A 23,977-nucleotide genomic window follows, 5' to 3' on the forward strand; every position below is an offset into this window, starting at 1 on the left:
CATGCATCCGCCTTGCCTCAGACTCTCTCTGTTTATGCCCTCGTCTTGAACATCCCTTTAAGGGCCTTCCCACCTGTCCTAATTCTCCTCTTCCTGTGGCCCCAGTGGCATCTGTGTCGGTTGCAGGCTGAAGCCTCGCTAGTCAGGCAAAGTGAAAGGGGATTTAATGGAAGGATCCGGTGCCTCCAGAATAGTGGGGTGGTCTGCAGGCCTCAGGAATGCTTCCCTGACTGCTCTAGCCTGTGGTCGTCTCTGCCTTCTCTGAGCCACATTATTCATTCATTCAGCATTCATGGGGCAACAGCCATTCTAGCTGCGAGGGACAGGGTTCCAGGATGGATAAATAAAATATGGTCCTTGTCCCCAAAGAATTCATGGTCTACTTATACTAGATTATGATAAGTACTTTGGATAAAAGAGAGGTGAACAGAGTGTTACAGGGCCCCAGGCAGGAGTGACTTAACTCAGTCTAGAACCTGGGAAAGACTTCAGAGTTCATAGAAGGGGTGGGCTGGGGCAGGAGGCCAGGGTAAAGCTGGTCGGGCTTAGAGGGCTGCCAGGCACCACCTCACCACACACTGTGACGTGATCCCTTGGTGTCTTACCTTCCCCTTATTGTGTAATCATGCAATGGTGAGGGTATGGACTTGAGAGCCCACCTAAGGGGCTCAAGTTCTACTGGGTTCAAAACCTGCTAGCTGTGTGACTATAGGCAAGCTGTTGAGCCTCTCTGGGCCTCGCTTTTCTTATCTGGAAAGTGGAGGAAACAGCAGTACCTACCCAGTGGGGTTGTTGGGAGGGTTAAATGAGTTAGTGTATAATGCGCTTAGACCACTATCTGGCCAAAGTAAATATCATCTGCTGGCACGGGCCATTATGTAATGCCTGACTCGGCAGCAAGCGCCTGCTGGTTCTTTTCCATAAGTTCTCTCAATTGGTGCTTACACAGAGCCTGGGAGACCAGCATTATTGATCTGTGTTACAAATAAGAACTCTATTTCTAGTTCCCTCTATGAAATTTTAGACCCTTGAAGAGTTTTGTCTATTTCTGTCCCTGCCACCTGCTACTTGTGCTGCAGAAGCCCTGCCTGAGGGGGAGGGACAGAGAGGCGACAATGGAATTTGGATTCCAGCAGAGCCTGTCATGCTCTGGCTTTACTTACGGGAGAGGGGTCCCACTCCGTCTCATGGTCCCACTTGTACCTGATTTTTTTGTACTCAACGTGTTAATTAAGGATAACAAACAATAAGGAAACAGATGACATTTGAATTCATTTTGCCAAATGTAAATAGCCTGATGGAAACTATTGTTAAGTCTGATTTAAATATTCCTCCTTGAAACATTGTGACTTCAAACTACCCATAATCAGAAACATCTCCCATGTATGTATTTCTTTAAAAAAAAGAAAGCCCATCTAGCACCATACTTAGTATCACAATATTATTGACTGGATTCCCTATGCTGTACTTTCCCTCCCTGTGGCTATTCTGTAACTATCAGTTTGTGCTTCTTAATTCTCTTCACCTTTTTTCACCCAGCCCCCAAAACACCCTCCCATCTGTCTACGGTCAAGATAATCTCTGTATCTATGAGTGTTTCTGTTATTCTTGCAAGTTTATTTTGTTTTCTTAGATTTCACATGTAAGTAAAACACTGTGTCATTTGTCCTTCTCTGTCTGACATTTCTCTCAGCACAGTGCCCTCTTGGTCCATTCATGTTGTTGCAGATGGCAAGATTTCATTCTCTTTTATGGCTGAGTCATATTCCATTGAATATATACACCACTTCTTTATTCGTTCATCTATTGATGGACACTTAGGCTCCTTTCATATCTTGCCTATTGTAAATAATACTACAGTGAACACAAAGATGCTGCATTTAACTTTTTGAATTAGTGTTTTGGATTTCTTTCAATAAATACCAAGAAGTGGAATAGCTGGGTCCTTCTTTGTCTCTTGTAGCCTGTTTTTTTTGGGGGGGGGGGTTGTTTTTTCAGGTGAGAGGAATGATGATAGTGAGGCAGACTCCCACATGTGCCTGGACCGGGATCCACCCAGCAACCCCATCTTGGGAAGATGCTCGAGTGTGGAGCTATTTTTAGCACCTGAGGCTGACACACTCAGACCAACCAACCTATCCTCATCACCCAGGCCCACACTGGGAGTCAAACCCAAGACATCCACACAGTGGGCTGACACTCTATACACTGAGCCACTGGCCAAGGCCAGCCTTTGTTTTAAATTCTGTTTTGTCTGGTATAAGTATTGCTACTCCAGCATTTATTTTCATGAAATATCTTTTTCATTGATCCCTTTACTTTTCAATCTGTGTGTGTCTTTAGATCTGAAATAGGTCTCTTATAGACATCATATATAAGATGATTTTCTTATCTATTCATCTACCCTCTGTCTGTTGATTAGAGCATTTAATCCATTTGCATTTAAAGTAATTGTTGATAGACATGTAGTTATAGCCATTTTATTATTCATGTTTTTTATCTTTTCTTTTGTCTTCTCAAAGAAGACATTTTAACATTTCTTGTAATAGTTTGGTGATAACGGACTTCTTTAGCTTTCTCTGTCTGGGAAGTTCTTTACCATTCCTTTAATTTTAAGTGATAGCTTTGCTGGGTAGAGTAATTTTGGTTGTAGGTCCTTGTTTTTCATCACTTTGAATATTTTATGCCAGTCCCTTTGGGCCTGAAATGTTTCTGTTGAGAAATCAACTGACCATCTTATGGGACTTCCCTTGTAGGTAACTAACTGCATTTGTCTTGCTGCCTTTAAGATTCTGTTTGTCTTTGACCATTGGCATTTCAATTATGATGTGTCTTGGTGTGGGCCTCTTTGGGTTCATCTTGTTTGGGACTCTCTGTGCTTCCTGGACTTGTATGTCTGTTTTCTTCACCAGCTTAAGGAAGTGGTCCATTGTTATATTTTCAAATAGGTTTTCAGTTCATTGATCTCTCTCTTCTCCTCTGGCATCTCCATGATGGAGATGTCGTTACACTTGATGTTGTCCCAGAGGCCCCTTAAATATCCTATTTTTTTAAAATTCTTTTTTCTTTTTGCTGTTCTTATTGGGTGTTTTCTGCTACCTTATCTTCCAAGTTGCTGATTTAATCCTCTGCGTCATCTAATCTGTTGATTTTTCTCGAATGTATTCTTCATTTCTGACTGGACGTTTTATGTGTTATTTTCATTTTTCTGTGTTCTATCTCTCTGTTAAAAGTCTCACTAAGTTCATCTAGTCTTAGTTTATCGAGCATCCTTATAACCAGTGTTTTGAAACTCTGCTTTTGGTCAGTTGCTTGTCTCCATTTTGTTTAGTTCTTTTTCTGGATTCTTGTTCTGTTCTTTCATCTGGGGCATATTTCCTTGTCTCCTAGTTTTGGCTGCCTAATATGGTCAGTGTTCTGTAGGGTCCAGTGACTCAGCCTCCCTGGTCACCTGCGCTGAAAACTCCTGTGTGTGTGCTACTGTTGTTGAGCCTTGATTGCTGTTGTTATGTCAATGGGAGGGATTGACCCCTGGCTGATTGGCTGTGAGGACTAGCTGTGACTAGAGCAGAGCAGCTGCTGTGCAGGGGCAGACATCAGGGGACAGGACTGGCTTCAGTGGGTTACTGGTGCCTGCTGAGTCTGCCCCTTGAGTGTGTTGCCGGTAAAGATGGTTGGGTGGTTCTCTGGCATGGTCTGAATCTATCCACCGGGTGCATTGGCCCTGGGACCTCCCAGGAGGCACAGACCAAGATCAGCCAGCACTTTATCCCTGCCTGGGGCTGCCTGGCCTGAGCCACAAAACAATCTGCAGGTGGCTGCTACTTGTGCTGGGTTTGGAGGTGCCTGAGAGAACTAAGCTGCCAACTGAGGCTGGCTGCCACTTGTGCCAGGCTTGGGGCCACTTAGCAAGGCCAGATGCTACTTGTCTGGGGGTTGTAAACCTTTGAGAGATTTTAGAAAGTCCAAAGCCATGAGCCAAAAGAGGCCATTTATATGGAAAAGCCCCTGGGAGCAGCGTGGGTGGGCCTGCAAGTTGGGTGGGGCTGGGTTTCGGGAAATCACCGGCGTGGAGTGAATGGTGTTAGCCAGGTTGATGAAGACTCAGATATGGCGCCTGCCTGCACTGGCAGTGGGGAGGGCTCGGCAAAGGAACAGTGACTTCCGCCAGCACTTCTGTCTGGGAGAAAGCCAGCCCTCCAGATCTTGCCTCACAGCCAGGCAATTCAGTTCCTCCTATGTGTCTCTGGTGCCTTTGGAGCTGCTGCCCCCGTGTTGGAGCTCAGAGGGGGTAGGTTTGAGTAAGTCTGTGCATGAACCCTTTAAGAAGAATGCCTGGAACTCCAGAAGCCCTCTGGCTCCCTTGGCCTCAATCCCCACTGATTTTTACAGCCGTAAGTTAGGGACTTGTCTTCCTGGACTGCACCCCTGGGCTGGGGGCCTGGTGTGAAGCCGGGACAATGTGCTCTTCAGTGGGGACCTCCACAACCGAAAGATCTCTCCTAATGAGAGAGTCACACATTGGCATGGGACCACCCATTCCACATCGGCACCTCTGCTGCTGGCCTCCATGTGGCTTCTTCTGTATACCCTTAGATACAGGACTTCTGTTCCAGTAGATTTCAGGTGGTTTTTCTCAGTGGTGGTTGCTCTGTAGTTTAGCTGTGATTTAGATGTGGTCGGAGGAGGAGGAAAGCACCACATTTACCTACTCCGCTATCTTGACCGGAAGCCCGGATGACTTCAAAGCAGTAAAATCTGCAGTAGGAGTTTGGTGGGTTTGAGTGGTGAGGTGAGCCACACACTGCCTTGACTGGAGCATCTTGGAAATAATTGAAAGACAACAGCATGCACAGTATCCAGAGGCAGCAGGCAGACTCCCTCCTGCCCCTCTTCATTTGAGGACATCGTCCAAATCAGGGGGTCTGCCTGAGTCAGGCGCCTCCATCTTGCTGCTGAGCTGCTGCCTAGGTATAAGAATGTCCACTGTGTTCCTCTGACCATTTGTTTCCTCTGACAACTGCTGTTTTCATAGCTCTTTCTAGTACAATGAGCAGAACATTTCTTCAGTTGGGTATCCAGTTCTCCCTTTAACGCAGCCTGGCATTACTCTGAACAGGGCAGGCAGGCAGGAAGCCTCCATTCTCTAGTCAGTGCCATGCTAGGCAAGTGCTCGTTTAATTCTCCCAATGGCCTTGTGAGGGAGGCACTGTGATCCCCATTCTACAGATGTGCAGATAGAGGGGGCGTGGGTCCCAGCTACATCCAAAGTCCTGTGGGAAACAGCTGGGGGCCCCATTCATGGAGCGAACTCTTTTCCTTCCGACACTGGTCTCTGTCTTTCAAGGCATTAGTGGGGCTCTTGGCCTGTTTCCTACCTACCCTTCTAGGAGTCCCTGTACTGTGTGGGTCTATGAATGGGTCTCATCCTTCAAGGAGTTAGCAAGGCAGAGCAGATGACTGGGAAGGCAGAGGCCTCAGCCTTAACCTACAGAGTCCTTTATCATATTTTTACATACATTCCTTCATTTTATCCCAAAACCTGTGAGTTGATACCAGGCGGAGAAATTAAGGCCCATGGAAACCCAGAGATCAGTTCATGGGAGGACTGGAACATAAACCCAGGCCTCCAGACTGCAAGTGGACTATCTGTCTCATCCTCTAGACCTCACCGTGGACAGTTGCACAGTGTTTTCTTTATATGAGGCAAGACTCCAAGCGTTCCATACACATCTTCTCATTTATTCTCCATGGCTCTCTGGGGTCAGTGTTGTGCAGATTATCCCCATCCTGCAGGTGAGCAAACTGAGACCCAAAAAGGTCCATCGCTTTAAGAATAAATAAGCAATGGAATAAAGGGAGAATTAATGTCTTGATTGAGGGGAAATTCCACTTTGTCACACCTAGGCGTGCACAAGCAGGCCCAGGCTTACAGATTGAGGAATTCTGTGGCGTGTTCATCTCACAGATTGCATATGCTCTATTGGTGGTGGCCCCGCCCCCCAGGGCTGGATGCCAGGAAGGCCATCTGCTCCTGGGACCAGGCCTCCCCCTCTGTTAGTCCCTGCCTTCCCCTGGAACAGCTGGCTCCTCACGGTCCTGGAAAAAGATCTTCACTAGCCTCTTTTGCAACCTAGTTTCTACCACAGTGGGTAGACATTGCCATGTCTGCATAAATGCCCTATTTGTTCATTTTCTGCTGCTGCTGCTGCTGCTCTTGATTGAGTTTGCAGAATGCCAGGGGAGGGAGAGTAGGAGGGCCTAGCAGTGCAGGCTCCCTGTTCCTTTATCCACAGCAGCCAGATTCACTGCAAAAAATCAGATCAGGTCACTCCCGGGATCCGCACCACCCTGTACGGAGGACCACTCCCTACCACAGCTCCTGGCTGCCTCCAGGGCCCCACAGGCTCTGACCACCTCACTGCTTGGAGCTCAGCTAGAGCAACTCCTCCTCCCAGCAGCCTTCTGGACACCATGCCCTTCATTCTGTATCTGAGATAGGTATACCTGTATTGTCCTGGGTGGGACCCTGAACCTGGACAACTCTTATCCCCACTGATAATTGTCTCCTTCTCAGCCGCAGTTCTCAGCTTGAACACTCAAGGCCTTGCCTGCCCACTCCCTCTAATCTAAGTAGGACCTCTGTGTGCCCTCCGTGTCCTCATGGTACTTCTCACAACACACACCTACCTGTACATGTATTCTTTGCTGAGCGTTGGCCTTTCCTGTGAGACTGTCACCTGTGTGAGGGTTGCGACAATGCTATTTTCCATCTCTCTGTCCCCACGACCTGGCTTTGTGATAAGCCTTGAGTAGGTATTGTTTGGCAGTCTCAGTCAAAGGGCTGTTGTCGCCACCATCCTGTGACCGCAGGCTCAGAGTGGCCAGACGACTTGCCCAGGGCCATGTTTGGTGGTGCTGGGAATCAGACCCCCACACCTGGCCTGTGCTCTCTGTCACGGCCTCCCGGCACCTGTGGTACTATTTACTTGACCTCTAAGTTCCTCTGTGCTATGTGTTTTCAGAGCATAAAATATAATCATGACATCTGTGAAACCCTATGTGGTGGCTGGCGTCCAGTGTGAATGTGGAAGTTCACCGGAAGCCTTGACTGGGGTGAGGGGCTGGGGGGGTTTCCCTTCCTCAAAGTTAGGAGGCATAAAGACACAGAGCTCAGAATGTGGCTGGATGTGTCCATGGCAACAAGGAGGGCAGGGGGCGCTGCGAAGGGCTTGGCACCTAGGGTGGGCCTGGGGGCTGCTGGGCAGGCTTAGATGCAGAATGGGGCCATAAACAGACGGTGGCTCCAGCTACAGGAGGAGGGTGGGGACATCTAACAAGGAGAGGGGTTGTCCTGGCAGGTGGGTGGGAGGAAGCAATGGAACATCCTGGTGCTGGCCTGCTTCCTGAGGCCCCTGCTTCCTGAGGCCCCTGCCTCAGGGCAGAAGCTCCACCCTGGGAGACGGCAGTGGGCAGAGCCGAGGGGGGCATCCAGTCAACAGATCTTTACTAAGCTCCTACTGTGTGCCATCATTTTTCCCAGCTGAGAATACAGTAGTGAATGAGATCGACAAGACCTCTGCCCTCACAGAACAGTCTCCTTAGGGGAGGCAAAAGAAAACAGCACTGGATATAAACTGTTAGTGACAAGTACTTAAGAGACCGCTTCACCTGAAGTGGTCAGAAGAGGCCTCGGATTCAAATGACAGTCATCGCCAGCATGCACAGACGGGGGTGGGAGCGGTGACCCCCAGCAGAAGCCCCTGCAGGGGGAAAGGGCTCGCCAGCCTGGTCTGGAGCCGGCCTGACCCGGCTTTTTGGGAACCAGTGGTGTGCCCGTCTTCTCAATTCCAGATTTGGTGACGGCACGGTAACAGCGTGACATCAGCGGCGGCGAGAGCGTGCACACCGTGGAGACTTGCAAATGCTGCAAACGAGAGTCGTCCCCTTCCCAGGTCTTAACCACTTAGCCCACCCTGGCTGGAATATCTGAGCACCAGCGAGGAGCCCAAGGCAGGGGAGGAGGATGCTCTCACACAGCGTCAGACTTTGTTCTGTGGCAGTGAAGAACGTGTCCGGAGGGTTTCAAGCAGAGAGGGGACGTGATCTGATTGTTCGCTTGGCCAGATTCTACGAAACAAAGACTCATGTCCAGGGAACAGCAAGTGTGGACAAGAGGAGGGGAGATTGATTTATCAGAGTTGGGGCCAGGCAGGAGCTGACTCTAGTAATGTAATGTAAGACCCCAGTAAGGCCAGCTGTCAGTGTGTATCTGCAGAGGTGCCTGGCCTGGGTATGGAGGGGCGAAGGGGCCAAGCCCGCGGGTGCTGCCCAGCGGAAGGCTCTGCCACCTGCAGTGGGACGGCCACGTCAGCCTCCTTCATTTCCGGAGGGATGGCAGTAGCAAGCTCCCAACACCCCCGTGTCTCTACAGAGAACCTATGACCGTGATGGCGAACCTTTTTATAAAAACCGCCCACTTTTGCAGTGCTGGTCAACCTGGTCCCTACCGTCCACTAGTGGGCGGTCCAGCTTTCATGGTGGGCCAATCGCGGTGCTGTTTGGTTGCTCCGCTACTGCCCACCATGAAAGCTGGAACGCCCACTAGTGGGCGGGAGGGACCAGGTTGACCAGCACTGCAAAAATGGGCAGTTTTTATAAAAAGGTTCGCCATCACGGACCTATGGTCTACCCAGCATCTCCTTCAGGGAGATAAGGGGCGCCATCGTGGTGACTTCATGTCACCACTGGCCAGTCTTTTGTGTCATCTGAGCAGCACGGTCACCCAGAGGCTTCTCCACTGCAGCCGGTCATCAGAACCGCTGGGGAGCTTCCCACCCCAGGCCCATTCAACTCAGAGGTTCTTTGGGAGGTGGGACCCAGCCTCAGCATTTTGAAAAATTTCCAGGTGATTTCAAGGTGTGGCCCAACTTGAGAACTGCTGGATTTGAAGAATTTCTGTAGATAGTAAGAGGCCAACTAGTTTTCTCCATACTGCCTTGAGGGTGGGCCCTTTGGGCAGGCAGTTCCAGGCACAGTGACGGTGCCTCGTGCCACTCCTTTGGGCACTAAGTGGAACCCTTAGATTCTCCTCTACCAAGTTGGATTCTGGCTGCAGTGAGAGGCTCTTTATTGTATGACTGGCTTAATCACCTGTCCGTCTGCATTAACTGTGGCCTAACTTAATACAGCAGCTGCTGCAATTCCCAGAGGATGTTAAAGTGCTGACCCTCCCCTTCTAGAAGCACGGCTGCTTTTGCAGATCGGAGGTGCTGACTAGGTTCCAGCCATGCTCCTCAGGAGCTGAGAGGAATCCCATCAGCTGACCCCAGACATGTCAGGTAGGCAGCTGGGCGTCCCATGGAGCCATGGAGAAGGTGTGAAATGTTTCTCCTGTATTTTTAGGGAAAGAGCAGGGAGAACAGATCTTAAAGGAAAAGGAAGTTAAGGCTAGTACTTTGTGCCTCGCTCAAAGAAGAGAACACATAGCCTGGTGTCACATAGCGGTGCTGGTATGCCCCACACAGCCTGAAAAAGGAGTTGTGGAAAGAACACAGGCTTTTGAAAAAGTGTTCATTCATTCAGCACACTCTCTCCGGTCTCCGCTCAGTGCCGCCAAGGCTGCAGTGCTGCTCTGGGCTTTTGCCATCCTGGCCTCTTGAGCTGACCTCAAAGTGGAGGAAAGAGCTGGGAACCAGGCATGCAAATGGCAAACTGTGAAGTGCAGTGAGGGCCCGGGTCAGGCCCGAAGGTCCCGAGGGAGGGGGAGAGGCCCTCTCACGGGGGATGGAGGCGAGGCCTTTCTGAGATCTCTGTCCTGAGACCCAAGCAGGAGGGGCAGCCACGGGAGACCTGGCGCAGTCCACGCTAGGGAAAGGGGTGGCAAGGCCAGAGGCCCTGAAGTCGAAGAACTGAGTGCTGATAAGGAATGTCTGGAAGCCCCTCAGGAGGGCAGGGAGGGGAGGGGAGGCGAGCCGGGGAGGCGGCCAGAAGGAGTGGTGAGGCAGGCAAGGCACACGATGACCTGTATTCTGAGCCTGCTGGTAACCTGCTGGAGACCTGAGAGCCAAGTGCTGACACGCTATGATACACCTTCCTTCTGCCAACTTGCTGTGTGACCTGGGCAGTTACCTTCTCTGATTTCCACTCTCATGTAAAGAAGATGAAGCCTGAGATGATTTTTTTTTTTTTTTTAGCAAGAGAGACAGACCGAAAGGAATACAGGTGATGAGAAACATCAGCTCGTAGTTGTGACACCTTAGTTCTTCATTGATTGCTTTCTCATATATGCCTTGACCGAGGGGCTCAAGCTGACCCAGTGACCCCTTGCTCAAGCCAGGGATGTTGGGCTCAAGCCAGCAGCCTTGGGCTCAAACTCGTGACCTTGAGTTTCAAGCCAGTGACCTTTGGGCTCAAACCAGAGACCATGTGGTCATGTCGATGATCCCACACTCAAGCTGGTGACCCTACCCTCAAGCTGGTGAGCCTGCACTCAAGCTGGATGAACGACCTCAGGGTTTCAAACCTGGGACCTCAGTGTCCCGGGTCGATGCTCAATCCACTGAGCCCTGGTCAGGGAAGCATGAGATAATTTTGAGAATTAGAACTTTTGTGTATGGAGTTAACAGAGAAACTAACACATAGTAAATGTGCAATAATATAACACCTGCTGTCCTCCTCATGCTCCTCCTCCAACCTCATTGGCAGAAATTGGATAGCTGTGTATCACAGCAGTCACTCTTTGCTTGAAGGGACTCTAACCCCTTGTGGGTCTTATACTAAGAATATGAGTCTTGACAATTGTATATTTAAGGATCTAAATCCTCTCTCATAAACTCCACCACTGCTGGGCTAACACTAGCCAGTGTAGAAGCCGGGGTGAGCCACACGCAATGAGTGCTATTGTTTGCATCTCAGGGTGGTCATGCCTCATTGAAGGATTTCTTAGGTGACTGAGACCCCAGCCAAGCTCTGCTTCTAGCTCTTGAGGCTTCTTCTGCACAGGTCTTAGGTGAAAAATATAGCTGTTTATTTTAAAACCTCGCAACCTTTGTCATTCATTCATTCATTCAAACAACATTTATAGAATGCCCACCATGAACTCAAAACTATGTTTCCACTAAAGAAAGATGAGGGAGAAGTCTGCATGTCCTTATGAAGGCTGTAACTGGTGGTTGAGGTAGGTGGGAAGCAGCTGTCATGCCTCCTATAACAGAGGGATTACAGAGGCCCAGAGCAGGGAAGAGACTTCAGAGAGCCTGTTAGGGGCTGTGAAATCTTTCTCAGAGAGGAACCTTAAGGATTGGTCTTGAAGGAAGGGGAGGAGTTTGCCAGATGGAGAAAGGGGGAAGGAGTATAAAAGGTGCGCACATAATACAAATGCCAGCAGCCTGTGGCAGAACGAATGCAGAAGTACCGTGACGCCACACAAAAAATGGAAAGAGTTGTATGTCAGTTAGGATTCTTCTCATTACAAGTGACAGAAAATCCAGTGACATCGCAACAACAAAAGGCAGGATGGGGGAGAATGCTGGCCTCGGGTCCAGCTGGGTCCAGGGCTCACATACCGTTAGGACTTGGTGGCCTACCTCTACATGGTTCTCTGTTAGGACAACTCATAGTTTAGTTTGGGCCACATGCTGGGACCTTTCTAGACCCACAGCCTCTGAGGCTGCAGTCTAGTGGGAGAATGAAAGTGCCTTCTAATGATCGTCTTAGCCAAAGTTCCAGGACCAGCTCTGATTGGATCCAGTCAGCAAGGCTTGAGTCACATGCCTATACCTGAGCCAATCGCTCTGGCCTGATCACAGAGTGCCCTACTTGGCTTGAGGCTGGTCCACCTGGGCAGCTGGCTAGGGAAGACACCAGCACCGATGGAGGGCCAGCCGTGTGCCAGGGGTCTGTCTGGCATGTTGGTATCAATTAGCCTCTGCGACCCTTGCCACTGCTCTCGGGGGGGAAGAGACTGTTGTCACTAATTTATAGGTGAAGAAATGAAGCTCAGGGATGGGTCCTTCGCCGGCAAGCTCACAGGAAAGCCAAGGTTTGGACTGCTTTCTGTGCAATCCTGCAGCTCAACATTCTGAGCACCCTTTTCTCTCACTTCCTCTGACTCGTTGCTGATGCCGTGAAAGCGCAGACTGCTAGAGCTCGGTGATCTGCACCTGCTTAACCCAGCTCCCTGTCCTCCCCACAGGGCCCTCATCTTCGTGTCCCACGGAGCCGGGGAGCACTGCGGTCGCTATGATGACCTGGCGCAGATGCTGGTGAGATTGGAGCTGCTGGTGTTTGCCCATGACCACGGTGAGTGAGTGCCCCCAGGGCCCCAGAGAGCAAGGTCTCCGGTTCTGGCTAGTGCCTGACAGTTTGGGGTCTAGAAAGGTCTAGTCCAGGGGTCTCAAACTCAACTCAGCATGTGGGCCGCAGAGCAAGATCACAGCTGTTCTGCGGGCTGCACTAGGTCTACAAAAGGCAACTGTTACGCAACACTTTTCTCACTGCAGTTGAAAACAAAAAAAAAATCAGTACAACAAGCACAATCGTACATGCAGTTTACTCAGTGTCACAAAACGACCAGAAACTGTAGTTCGCATCACAACTGCTGTTAACTAAGCTAATATCTAGCTAGGATGCTAGAGAAATGAAAAATACAAGTAGGCCCCTAGGCTTACTTAATTTTACCCAAAATATTTTGAACTTCGTGGATTAGTCTGCGGGCCGCACAAAATTGTTCGGCCGGCCACATGCGGCCCACGGGCCGTGAGTTTGAGACCCCTGGTCTAGTCCATCTTCCATCCATTGTTCTTTCTTCTCAATTATTCTCTTCTGATTCCTGCAGTGAAACTGGGGAAAAGACATTTTCTTAAGTTAGAAAATACATAGTTATACAGAGGAAAAAGCATGTCTGACCAGCAGTTTCTATTGAGTTTGATTAGGAATCTCCACTGGAAAGTAAAGTGGGTGTGTTTATGTAAGAACTTGGCCCAGGCCAAGTTTCTCTCTTATGTTTATGGTGCACTTCCTGAACAAAATGGGCCCTGGTTTTCTCCCAGGGGACTTCAAATGGCTGTTGTGCAGTCCAGGCAAACATAGTTTAAATTCTGTTTTAGCCACTAGAGGTTTACAAAGCATTTCAAACCGGGAGAATAATAAAAGTCTCAAAAGATCATATTTGGCCTGACTAGGCAGTGGTGCAGTGGATAGATAATCGGATTGGGACACAGAGAACCCAGCTTTGAAACCCTGAGGTTGCTGGCTTGAGCGCGGGCTCATCCGGCTTGAGTGTGGGGTCACTGGCTTGAGCGTGGGATCACAGACATGACCCCATGGTTACTGGCTTGAGCCCAAAGGTCACTGGCTTAAAGCCCAAGGTCACTGATTTGAGCAAGGGGTCACTTGCTCTGCTGTAGCCCCCTGGTTAAGGCACATATGAGAAAGCAATCAATGAACAACTAAGGAGCTGCAACGAAAAACTGATGCTCCTCATCTCTCTCCCCTTCCTGTCTGTCCCTATCTGTCCCTCTCTCTGACTCTCTCTCTCTCTCTCTCTCTCTCTCTCTCTCTCTGTCTCTGTCACACAAAAAATAAAAGATCATATTGGTCACAAGAAAACCCCAAACATACCACATGCACGCCCACACATACACTTACACCCCAGGCCGAGTCTCCTGTTCTTTCAGGTAACAAAACTCACAACAATGATCAAAATGTAACATTCATTGACTAAGTTCATATATAGTTCTTTAATCTTTTCTGTGACATTCTTTATGGCTGGGAAGGCTCCCATATTGAATCTTTCCAATGGGATCTTTCTTTGCCTAAGAATCTTGACTGTGCTGAGTCTTCTGTGACTGAACATTGTTAGCCTGCACCCCAGTGTTGTCAGCAGCGTGCTGCTGGAACCTTCACCTCGACAGCAAGCCAGCTCAGACACAAACACATCTGGGGCCACGTCTCCGCTGGACAGAGATTCTAAGCCGTGCTATCTTGGAGACCTTGTTTAACCATTGCAAGCCTTCGTTTTTCTCCTCTACTAAATGGGCAAGATAGGACTGGGGCGTAGTACTGGCTGTTGTGAGGTGATGCATGCAGAGGACCCAGCAGAGTGGGCCGTCTTCTTCCTCTGGACTCTGTCTGCTCTGAAACCCCTCTCACCGCAGCGCAGACCAGCTGGTGGGCAGTGTACCCACGTGGAGACTCCAAGGCTCAGAAAAGGGCCAGCGGAGCCAAGGCTGGGAGTTGGGGGCACCAGCTTCTTGTCTCGGGGTCGCTGCCGAGAGCCAGGTCATTTGTCAGGCCCGCAGAGGCTGCTGTGACCCTAGGATGACGGGGTAGATACGAAAACCCTTTACAAAGAAACAGAGCTACTGACAGTGGTTATGTTGACGGTTTCCATAACACAATTTGTAGAAACACAGGGTTCTATAACTCTGATGCTGCCTGGACTTTAAGTCAAATCTCATTTCTCAACTATATTACAGAACCCAGTTTAGACAGAAATCTGGAGAGACTGTGATTGGCCACCTGGCTATGCTCTCCGCAGGCCTGCAAATGGTGTGCACAGAGCAGCCCATAGTCAGGGTCCCATTTAACTCTGCTTTCCATTCTCTCCTTAGAATTTTACAGCCTGACCTCATGGGCACAAACAGCTCGCCAGAAATGAGAATTACTGTTCTACACACTCACTGAGTGCCAGTTGCACACCAGGCCTCATTCTATGCATTTCTGTACATTATTTTTTTTAACCTCTCATAACAATAAATATTGTAACCTCATCTCAAAGGTGAGATTCCGAGGCTGTACAGCCAGAGGAACCCACCGTCATTGCGCCGGGGCACGCAGATCAGTCCAAGGCACTCTGATTGAATACAACAGAAACCTGGCGATAGTAACTTCACAACTAAAAGTCTCCTCTTCTCCCCTGCCCCACGAAGTCTGGGGCAGGCACGAGAACACCGCAGTGCTCTCCGTGCCCACGGCTCCATCTGTGGCTCTTCTCAGCTGTTCTGAGCTTGTGTCTTCCATGCCCAGGGACACCTCTCCTCCTTCTGTTTTAAGCAGGAAGGAGACATGGGAACAGACACACAGGGAGGGGCGAGGCTCATATCTGGAAAGCAAATCTTTCTTGGGGCTCCCTGGCATATTCCAGCTACATTTCGTTTGCCAGAACTGCATAGCATGGCTACCTCTAGCTGCAAGGGAGGCAGCGAAATCTAACTTGCTCACTGCATATATGCCGGTACAAACGAAACAGGGTTCTGTGAGTGAGAAAGAAGTAGGGAATGCTTTTTTGCTGGTAGCCATCTTGTCCTTTGCCAGACCATACTCCTTTTCTGCTTTATATGTTTTCTGGGTATAACAGCTAAGTCACAGAAGCACCTTTCTATCCTATCTGTTCCTGTGTTCTTTCATAGGTTTTGATGTGAAGGCTATTATTATCATCATCAGTAAGGCATGGCTAGAGTTCCTAATTAGCCCTGGGTTAGGTTTTATATGAGGAGAAATACAAGTCCACAGTAACTGATGTTTTAATGGTAGAATGAACTGTCTTTACCAGAAAAATTAAGCAGCCTCTATTAAATGCTCAGCTTTGTTAGAGTATTTATTATCCTCAGGGATAACTTTTTTTTTTTCTTACGGTGGGGGCAGCAGGCTCCTAGCAGACAAAGACTGTCTTATTGTATCATGTGTTAGCTTCTCTCTCTACCCCCAAGACCTTCTCGTCTGCTGTGCGGGACCCAGGAATGAACCGAGAGTAGAGACGTCAATGGTAGTTGTTGAATAAAGGAAGGAGTGTATGATCCAAAATAGGTCAGACCAGAAATGTTCCTCATATCAACAGTAAAGTGAGCATCCACATTAGCAGGGCACTGGCGGGGCTCATCCTTGTGCAGAGGGTCCAGCAGAACGGCCACTGGGGCTCTGAGTCTGGTGGCCAAAGTTGGCGAGGGGTGGCAGTCAAGTGGAACTAGGAAGTGATGTGGACGGAGGCTGCAGCAGAGGTAGGGTCTAGTCTAGACCTCAGGAGCACAGAGATTTCCTGATGCCTAGAGGGCTGGCACTGGCTGGGTCTTGTTGGGTGAGTAGGAGCTTGCCAGGGAAGGAAGGGTGTGGAGAGAGGCACCCGTCAGTGAGAGTTGTGGTTCTCACATTGGCTGCCCATTGAAAAATACTGATGCATGGGTATCCTCTCTCCACAGAGACTGATTTCTGGGGGTTTTTGGTGTGGCCAGAGCATCAAGGCTTTTGAAATCACCCAAAGCTGAGTCCATCATTACAGACAGAAGAGGTCATAGAGCAAAAAATTGAAACAGTAGATCCAATGGTTATGTCCTGTTCAGGTAGAAATCCTGGCACAAGGGCTTAGCTAGACCCAGAGCTTTAGAAACGGGAGAGAGGGGGAGCCCCTGCTGGTGAGGCCTGGGGCGCTGTAATAAGTCACTTTGGACACTTGGAGCCTGTGGAGGAATATAAGCCAAGAGAGGGAGGGTGGCTGTGGGAAGCAGAAAGGGCTATGAGGAGTCTTTTGGGACCATTGGGGACTAGGATCCAAAGAGGAAGCGCCGTGGGTCAGCAGAAGCGGAGTGTCGGCGGGACATTAGAGCAGGTGGAAACCACAGTCTGGGATTTTCTGTGCCGTTCTAAATATAGCACCGAGAGACCCAGGGCTCTCTCAGTACCCAGTCCCTGCACCACCAGCTGCTCGGGCTGACTCACTGGAAACCCCTAGGCCTCCCTGGCAGCAGAAGCAGCAGTGTGACCAGGAGAGAGGCAGTGTGGGCAGAGGGAGGCAGGGCAGTGAAGCCCGAGGGCATCTCAAGCCAGCCCCAGCCACACGGCTGCTGGCCCTGTCCCCTTCCCAGTAGGCAGCCTCCTGCGTGCGATGGCCCGCCTGAAAGACTTCTGCTTGAGCTGAGGATGCTCTGTCTTTTATTTACAGCGTATAAAAGAATTGTTCTCAACTGATTGACAGTTAATTAATTATTTGCAAATATTTGAGGGCAAGTGTTAAAGGAAGTTTATTTTGTTTTGTTTTGTTTTCTGTTTGTTTTTTTCATGGCTTAGGTGTATTTCATTGGTTTTCTTTCAGAGTTTTGTTTGGTTTTAACTGTCCTGGGGTATGTGAGAAGAGGGAGTCCCAGGGGAATGTTTGCGGGTGGCGGCTATGCATGAGTAACTTAAGAGGGGCTGCCCTGTCCAAAGAAGGGTATTTAGGAAATTCTGGGGAGAAAGATGACATATAAATGTTTTTCCACACAGGGAGACCGGTTTGAGTCAAGGTACTTTGCTGGGTTTATTTTAAAATAGATCCACCAGTTACAGTAATATATAATGTTTTCGTTTGAAATGTTTGAAAACTATGTTAACCATTGTGTGATCATTCAGAGAATCTTCACAGGACATGATACCTTTGAAAACTATGTTAACAATTGTTTGTGTCTTAGTAAATATGAGAATGGAAATAATAGAACGAGTGGCCCTTTGATGCTTTGTAAGACGCAAACCCAGGATGGGGGGGGGGTAGTGCATACTCTGCAAGAGCCTGAGGCGTGGGAAGCTTGGCTGTATCTCCGCATCCTTCTGAGGTCTCTGCACTCCCTTCTTCACCATCCCTTCCTGCTTTATTCATAGTTAGGCAGACCTTCCATCTTGGATATAAACCTCTGACATGAGATTATTTGGTCACTTGCCTTTTTTTAAAATTTATTTTTTAGTAAAGCAGAGACTTCTGTGAGCCTCAGTTTGCTCATCTGTAAAATGAGGATAGTATTAGTCATGATGATGATAATAATATCAGTTACATTGTGGTTGTGGGATAAAATGGGAGAAAGAAGGCTTTTCACTGTCTCTAGAAGGCTTGTGGAAACCCAGATGACTGGACCCCCAAGCCAAACTATTGGATTCTGTCAGGCAAATTCCAGGAAGAAGGAGCCAAGGTCCCCATAGGTGTTTCTTGTGTAGAATTTAAATAAGATGCAGTGTAGATGTAGTCAATTTGAAAATGTAATATTTGCAATAAGCAAATTCAGAGTCTCATACAGCAGAGATTATGTGACAACCCTATGGCGTGTACGGTTTGTACTGGGCGTGGAATATGGAAATGACGTAGACCCAGGTACTGCCTCTAAGAACCCAGTACAACTAAGGACACAAACATGCTTTCAAAGAACACTGAGCAGAGGAGCTCACTCCAGGGCCCTGGTTGGAGTGCCCAGGGAGTAAGGGAGGGAGGGGCCAAGTCCCCCTTGAGGTTGATCATTGAGAGAATCTTCACGGGACACCATACCTGTGACCCTGAAGAAGTCACTGCTCCTCACCGAGCCTTCGTTTCCCCACCTGAGTCAGCGTATTTACCTGGCGAGGTTTATATGACTGTGGTAACCGCTGGGTACGGAGTCGGGGTTTGGTGAATACCCGTGCTGGTGAGTACCCTCACACAGACCCCCACTCTCTCTTCACCATGCGTCAGACATGATCGCTGAGAAGAGAACTTTCGTTTTCATTTTCCTCAGAGCAGCAAGTTGCTTACACTTCCCATTTTATTCAATCTCCAGTTCATCCCACAATGGGACTGCTTTCACCTGGTGTCACCGTCACAGCAGCAGCCTCTCCATCAGCCTCGGGGGCTTCCCTCTGACGTCTGGAGTAGTCACATCTGGTTTTCAACCCACTGTTGATTTTGATTTTACAAATATTTAGAACGGGATTGCTGTGAAGATACACCCAGAGTGCTGAGTGATTCACATGTGAATCAGGCATGTGATTTACTAGGAAAGTTTGGAGTCTGAACCCTGCATCATAAGCTGGTGTTGGGGCTTTGGAAGCCGCAGCGATGGTTCTAGGGATCCTGTGCTGCCTTTTCTCACACTGGGGCTGGGGCTGCCGCCTGCTTTCTCTCACCGTGAATTTTCCCCAAGGGTAGATAGTCCTTCACAATCATTCATATACCGACCCATGGTTACTCAATGGGTAAGGCGTTGACCTGGAACGCTGAGGTCACCATCTAAGGGGAAGGAGGTCGGTGCCCCTGACTAAAGAGTCAGGTATGGCATGTTTTACCAATTCCTGAGGCACAGCGGCTGACAGCTGCGTGCTCATTCTGCAGACTGGGAAACGGGAAAGGCGCGCAGGTGAGGGAGGGAGCGTGGTTCCTTCCGCTCCAGCCCGGTGTAGTCCCAGAGCCTCTGCTCTCTGCCTCTCTGCAGAAGCGCTGGAGCTGTCCTTCCTCCCGATGCCTCCTGGAGCCCAGGGAGTCTGCCGCAGGGCCAGACATTCCTAAAGGAAAGTGTATTCCCCCTGTCCCTCCTCTGTCCTTTCAGAGGCAGCCTTTGCATCTGCGAGGAGAGGGAAAGACAACTGGCCTGGGAGTGGTGTTCTGGCACCTCAGCAAACAGGCCGGGGCGCTGCCTGGGAGGACCTGTGTGGGACTGGACATAGAGGTCATCACGGTGGGGTCCAAGGATGCCGTGGAGTCCGGGAGAAGCAGGGAGAGCCTGCAGGGTGGCCAGGAGGAAGGGAAATGGCAGGGGGGAGGGGAGAAGGCACTGTGGGACTGAGGCATGAACTGAAACTCATGTGGACCAGGCAGAGTGGGCGGAAGGAAGGGCATGATGGGTCCCGAGGGCGTCTGGGCAAAGGCCCAGAAGCAAGGGCAGGGCCCGGGCTGACCTTCCCCTTCGTGGGTCAGGCACCGTGAGCCGTCGGCGTAGCCCCTGCTTTAAAGGTGAGAGTCCAGTAGTCCTTTCTCGTCTGCCTGTCACCTTCCAGCCTTTCGGTTACTGGCAGTAAAACGCAGTCTGGAGATATTAAACAGACAATTCCAGAAATAAACAATCCATAAGTTGTAAATTGCGTATCGTTTAAGTGGAATCTTGTGCCGTCTGCACCATCCTGCCTATGATGTGAGTCACCCCTTCCTCAGCATCTCCACACAGTGCGTGCTCCCTGCCCGTTGGCCACTTGGTGGCCATCTCGGAGATCAACCAGCTGTTGCAGGATGCAGTGCGTGTGTTCAAATCACCCTTATTTCACTTCATAAAGTTCCCAGAGCACCACAGTAGTGATGCCAGCAATTCAGATATGCCAAAGAGAAGCCGTAAAGCACTTCCTTTAAGTGAAAAGGTGAGCACAGAACAGTAGGATATGTTGAGAGAGAGGAAGGAAAAGACCATATTCACATAACTTTTTTAACAGTGTACATAATTGTATAGTTACAGTGTTATATTGTTCTATTTTATTATTAGTTATTAATGTTAACACCTTACTGTGCCTAATTTAAAAAGTAAACTTTATCATAGGTAGGTATGTATGTATGTACATATAGGAAAAAACAGTACAGGTGTGTGTGTGTGTGTGTGTGTGTGTGTGTGTGTGTATATATATATATATATATATGGTTCAGGAATACATGGGGGGTGTTGAAATGTATTCCCCACAGATAAGGGGGACTGCTGTCGTGAGCTTTGAGAAGCAGAAGGCCAGGTCACATGGTCGGAGGGCACACTGGATTCCCCGCACTGTCTTAGGGCGGGCATGATTTGCAAGACACACTCAGGCTGGGCGGGAGTTTGGAGATGACCACTCCACCGCTTGAGGAGGAGGGCACCACGCTGCTGCCAAGAGCCTCACAGACAGCCTAGACCAGGCCCCGGGCGGGGTTCGCCGCGGCCACGTCCATCTGCTCCTGGGTTCCTAGCAGCATCTTTAAGCCCCTTGTCTTGCACACTGTGGCCAATGGCACGTGGCCCTGGAGTGTCAGCTCCCTCTCACACGACTGCACGCAGCCCCAGCCCCCACTCCAGGCAGCTCTCCTCACCCTCATCATCTTCTGCTCCTGTCTGACCTTTCACTTGCTTGGGGACAGCTCATCTCTCACTGTGTATTCTTAGTTATCTGTTCACGTGTTTGCGTCCCTGGCTACACTCTTAGCTCCTCCAGCATCAGAACCAAGCGCTTTCCCCCCGCTGTATCCCTGACACAGCTGAGATCCTGGTCACTCCCTGAGGGGAGGCAGAATGCCTGAGAAATAAATAAGCTTGTAGCTCCCTGAGGACAATGTCCATCTTCCCCGCTCCAGTAGGGGTTCCATCTCTGAAGTTCAGGATGGGCAGGTGATAGGAGGGAGGAGGGGTGGGGAGGGGGAAGGAAGGTAGCTTAAAGAGACTCCTCTGAGGGCAGATACATGGTGGCAGAGTTTAGAGCAGAGGAAGAAGTTGACACCAGCTCGGGTCTGGACTGGATCAGCAGCAGGGCATGTCCAGGTGGGCCTTGTGGCTGGACAGGGGTTCCCACTGGGGCTGGCAGGGTCCATAACCAGGCAGCCTTGGGCTATGACAGGTCTCTGGGAACCAGAGGGCACACTCTTGGGTGTGCATGAGGGCTGGGCTGAGTCAGAGTTGGCCGTGAGCTCGAGTTGCGTACAGCACCGTAACAACGATGCCGGCTAGACATTGTTAGCGTCCAGCACGGCTTTGTGGTCAGGAGTGTTGATGCTTTCAGTGGTTGATCTATAACACTCTCAGTGGGTGCTCCAGCAGATGCTCTCCCTGGCGTCTTGAAAACTCACTTTGGGGATGATGTGCCCACTGGAGCCTTTTCTTGCGAGGCACGCTGCTTCCTGGCCACTGGACCCACAGAGACAGCCTAGCAGAACCCAGGGCTCGTGAGCACCATCCGTCCGGCTGTCTCCCCTGTGCGGGTCAGACACCTTCCAAATTTAAACAAGATGCACCCGGCTTAGGTAACAGTTACCTGGGATTATCATTTTCCATCTGGAAACAGAGACTATTTTTCTAAAAATGCGCAAGTCAGGAAGATCAGATTCCTGTCCCCAGTCAGTGTTAGCGACACAGGAGTTTTCCAGCACACGTTAGACCAAGAGGAGGGAGTGACCTAACACAGCTGCCCAGGGCGAGAGGCGGATTTACGAGCAAACGCCTGGGCTCAGAGCCCAGCTCCTCCACGCACCAGCCACAGAGCAGGGCGAGGACCTGACCCCGGAAGTTCTGTTTCCTCTGGAAGATGGAGAGAATGGCAACGGACCTGGATGTACAGCTCCTGTAAGTTACCATCTGTAAAGCCCTTAGGACAGGAGCTGGCCCAAAGGAGCATGTCAGCACATGGAGTCTATTCCAACACACACACTCCTGACTTAGGCTAATGTATGGGCATAATTATAACCCTGTATTCGTCTCCCACAAGCAGGAAGCCGTAGTGGACCTGCTGGAAGGCCACCTTCTTCCTCTGGTGTGTGATGGAGCCGGACTCCAGGGCCCACCAAACATGGCAGGTTTGGGCCCGGACTCCAGCTTCCCAGGACTGCCCACCTGTGCGGCTCCCGGGTTTGGAAATGCCGCCGCCCCGCCCTTTGGTAAATTAACACTTAAAATAACTCTGGCTGTCTATGGACCAAGAAAAGGAGCTGCTCAGATTTTTTAACTGGTAGAGCCAAGGCTAGCTGTGTTTAAACATGTCCCCTGGAGAGGCGGGGGGACTCTGTGGGGCCCACGTGAATACCAGGCCCGGAGTGGGGGAGGCGGCCCAGGGGAGGCGCGTGGTCTGTCTGTAAGCTGGGGCCTTTCTGAAGTCAGAGCTGAAACAGCACGTGACCAGGAAATGTCTGACCCACAGAGAACTAAAAATAAGCGACTGGGACACTGTCAACTACCCAGGCAAGCGGGAGAACGCGGGAGGGGTCTGCCCCGAGACCCTCTCGGGCCAGAGAGAGGAACCTCACCGTAGCAGGCAAGCCGCTCCACAGGACTCTGGTGGGAGTTTTCAAGTGTACGTGATGCTAACTTGGGAACCCTAAGTCACCCGCTGCACCTGCCTGGTCCCTGCCTTCCTGAGCGCTTCCACAGCCTTTACTAACTTCTTTTCTGAAAGTTGCACAAGCAGAGTAGCTGGGGCCTTCGTCTCCCGGCCGAGAGAACAGGCCACGAGAGAGGAGGGTCGGGATCAGAATTCCAGCTCACGGCCTGTGAAGCTGCTTTACCAGCGCCTTGATGTCCATTCATGCTCAAGGGAAAAACAGAAAGGCCACCCAGAGAAGTGCCCCCTCGGTGCAGGGAGAGCACATTGGCAAGGCTGTTTTCTATCTGCCTGGACGTTCTAGAACGGAGAGCCCTGTGTCTGAAGGCTGCATAAATCCCAGCTGGGCTGCCACTGTGTGCGGACATGTGCAGGGCCCAAGGTGGCCGGAGTGCTGGCTGTCTGCTGGACCTCCCTGGGCCTCTGTTTCCTTATCTGCAAAAGATGAGACCGATGATACCCCCGTCGTGGACTGTTACTGTAACACATGGACACGTGTTGAACGCACCTGGAGCAGGGTGTGAAGGCAGGGTGCTGTCTGCTCTGGGCCCTTCCACCGGTGTGTGGCTTCAGAGGTAGCTTCCTCTGGAGCACAGTGAGGTCCTGCCCTGATCCCGTAAGCAGAGGTGGGGCAGCAGGTGGCACTGCCTGCTAGAGATGGAGGAGCCCTGGAGAGACTCCTTCCCCCTCCCTGCAGCATCTCACCGCTGTCCTGAACTGGGCCAGCCACCCAACACAGTGGCTCTGATGACATGACACCACGGAAGAAGCCCGTGTGCCTGGCACGCTCCAGAGAGCAGGGCAGTCTGGCTGTCAGCCCCCGTGGGAAGTCCCTCCCACACCACGGGTGTGTCTCTCAGCTGTGGGCCATCGAACACTGTGACAGTGAGCACCTCCTGCCCGGCACTGAGACATTGTAGCTGCTCAGTGGATGTCTGATGGATTATAAAGCATTTGATCAAAAGCAATGGTTTCTCCGGGTTTTCCCAAGTTCACATTCCTAAGTCACGTTTATGTGTGTATGAATTTGGACTGGAGGATGGGCCCTGTTAAAGAAAATCAAATAATGCTTTCCCCCCCGAGAAAATGCATCATCTCTGTGTGAGGAGTGGTCTCCGTGGGTCGCCCCATTTCAGCTTCGCAGCAACGTGACAAGGCAGGGGCATGC

At 50.4% G+C, this 23,977-nt stretch overlaps 1 protein-coding gene across 3 annotated transcripts in view; it reads left to right on the plus strand.

The window, feature by feature from the left end:
- MGLL (monoglyceride lipase) overlaps positions 1-23,977 on the plus strand; it is a 152,254-nt gene that overhangs the window by 50,873 nt on the left and 77,404 nt on the right. For all 3 annotated transcript variants that reach the window (XM_066247381.1, XM_066247380.1, XM_066247382.1), the window contains exon 3: positions 12,197-12,303. In XM_066247381.1, the coding sequence (XP_066103478.1) occupies positions 12,197-12,303 (107 nt within the window). The remainder of the gene's footprint in view (positions 1-12,196; positions 12,304-23,977) is intronic.

Source organism: Saccopteryx bilineata, chromosome 11 (genome assembly GCF_036850765.1).
Source record: "Saccopteryx bilineata isolate mSacBil1 chromosome 11, mSacBil1_pri_phased_curated, whole genome shotgun sequence".
NCBI lineage: Eukaryota > Metazoa > Chordata > Mammalia > Chiroptera > Emballonuridae > Saccopteryx > Saccopteryx bilineata.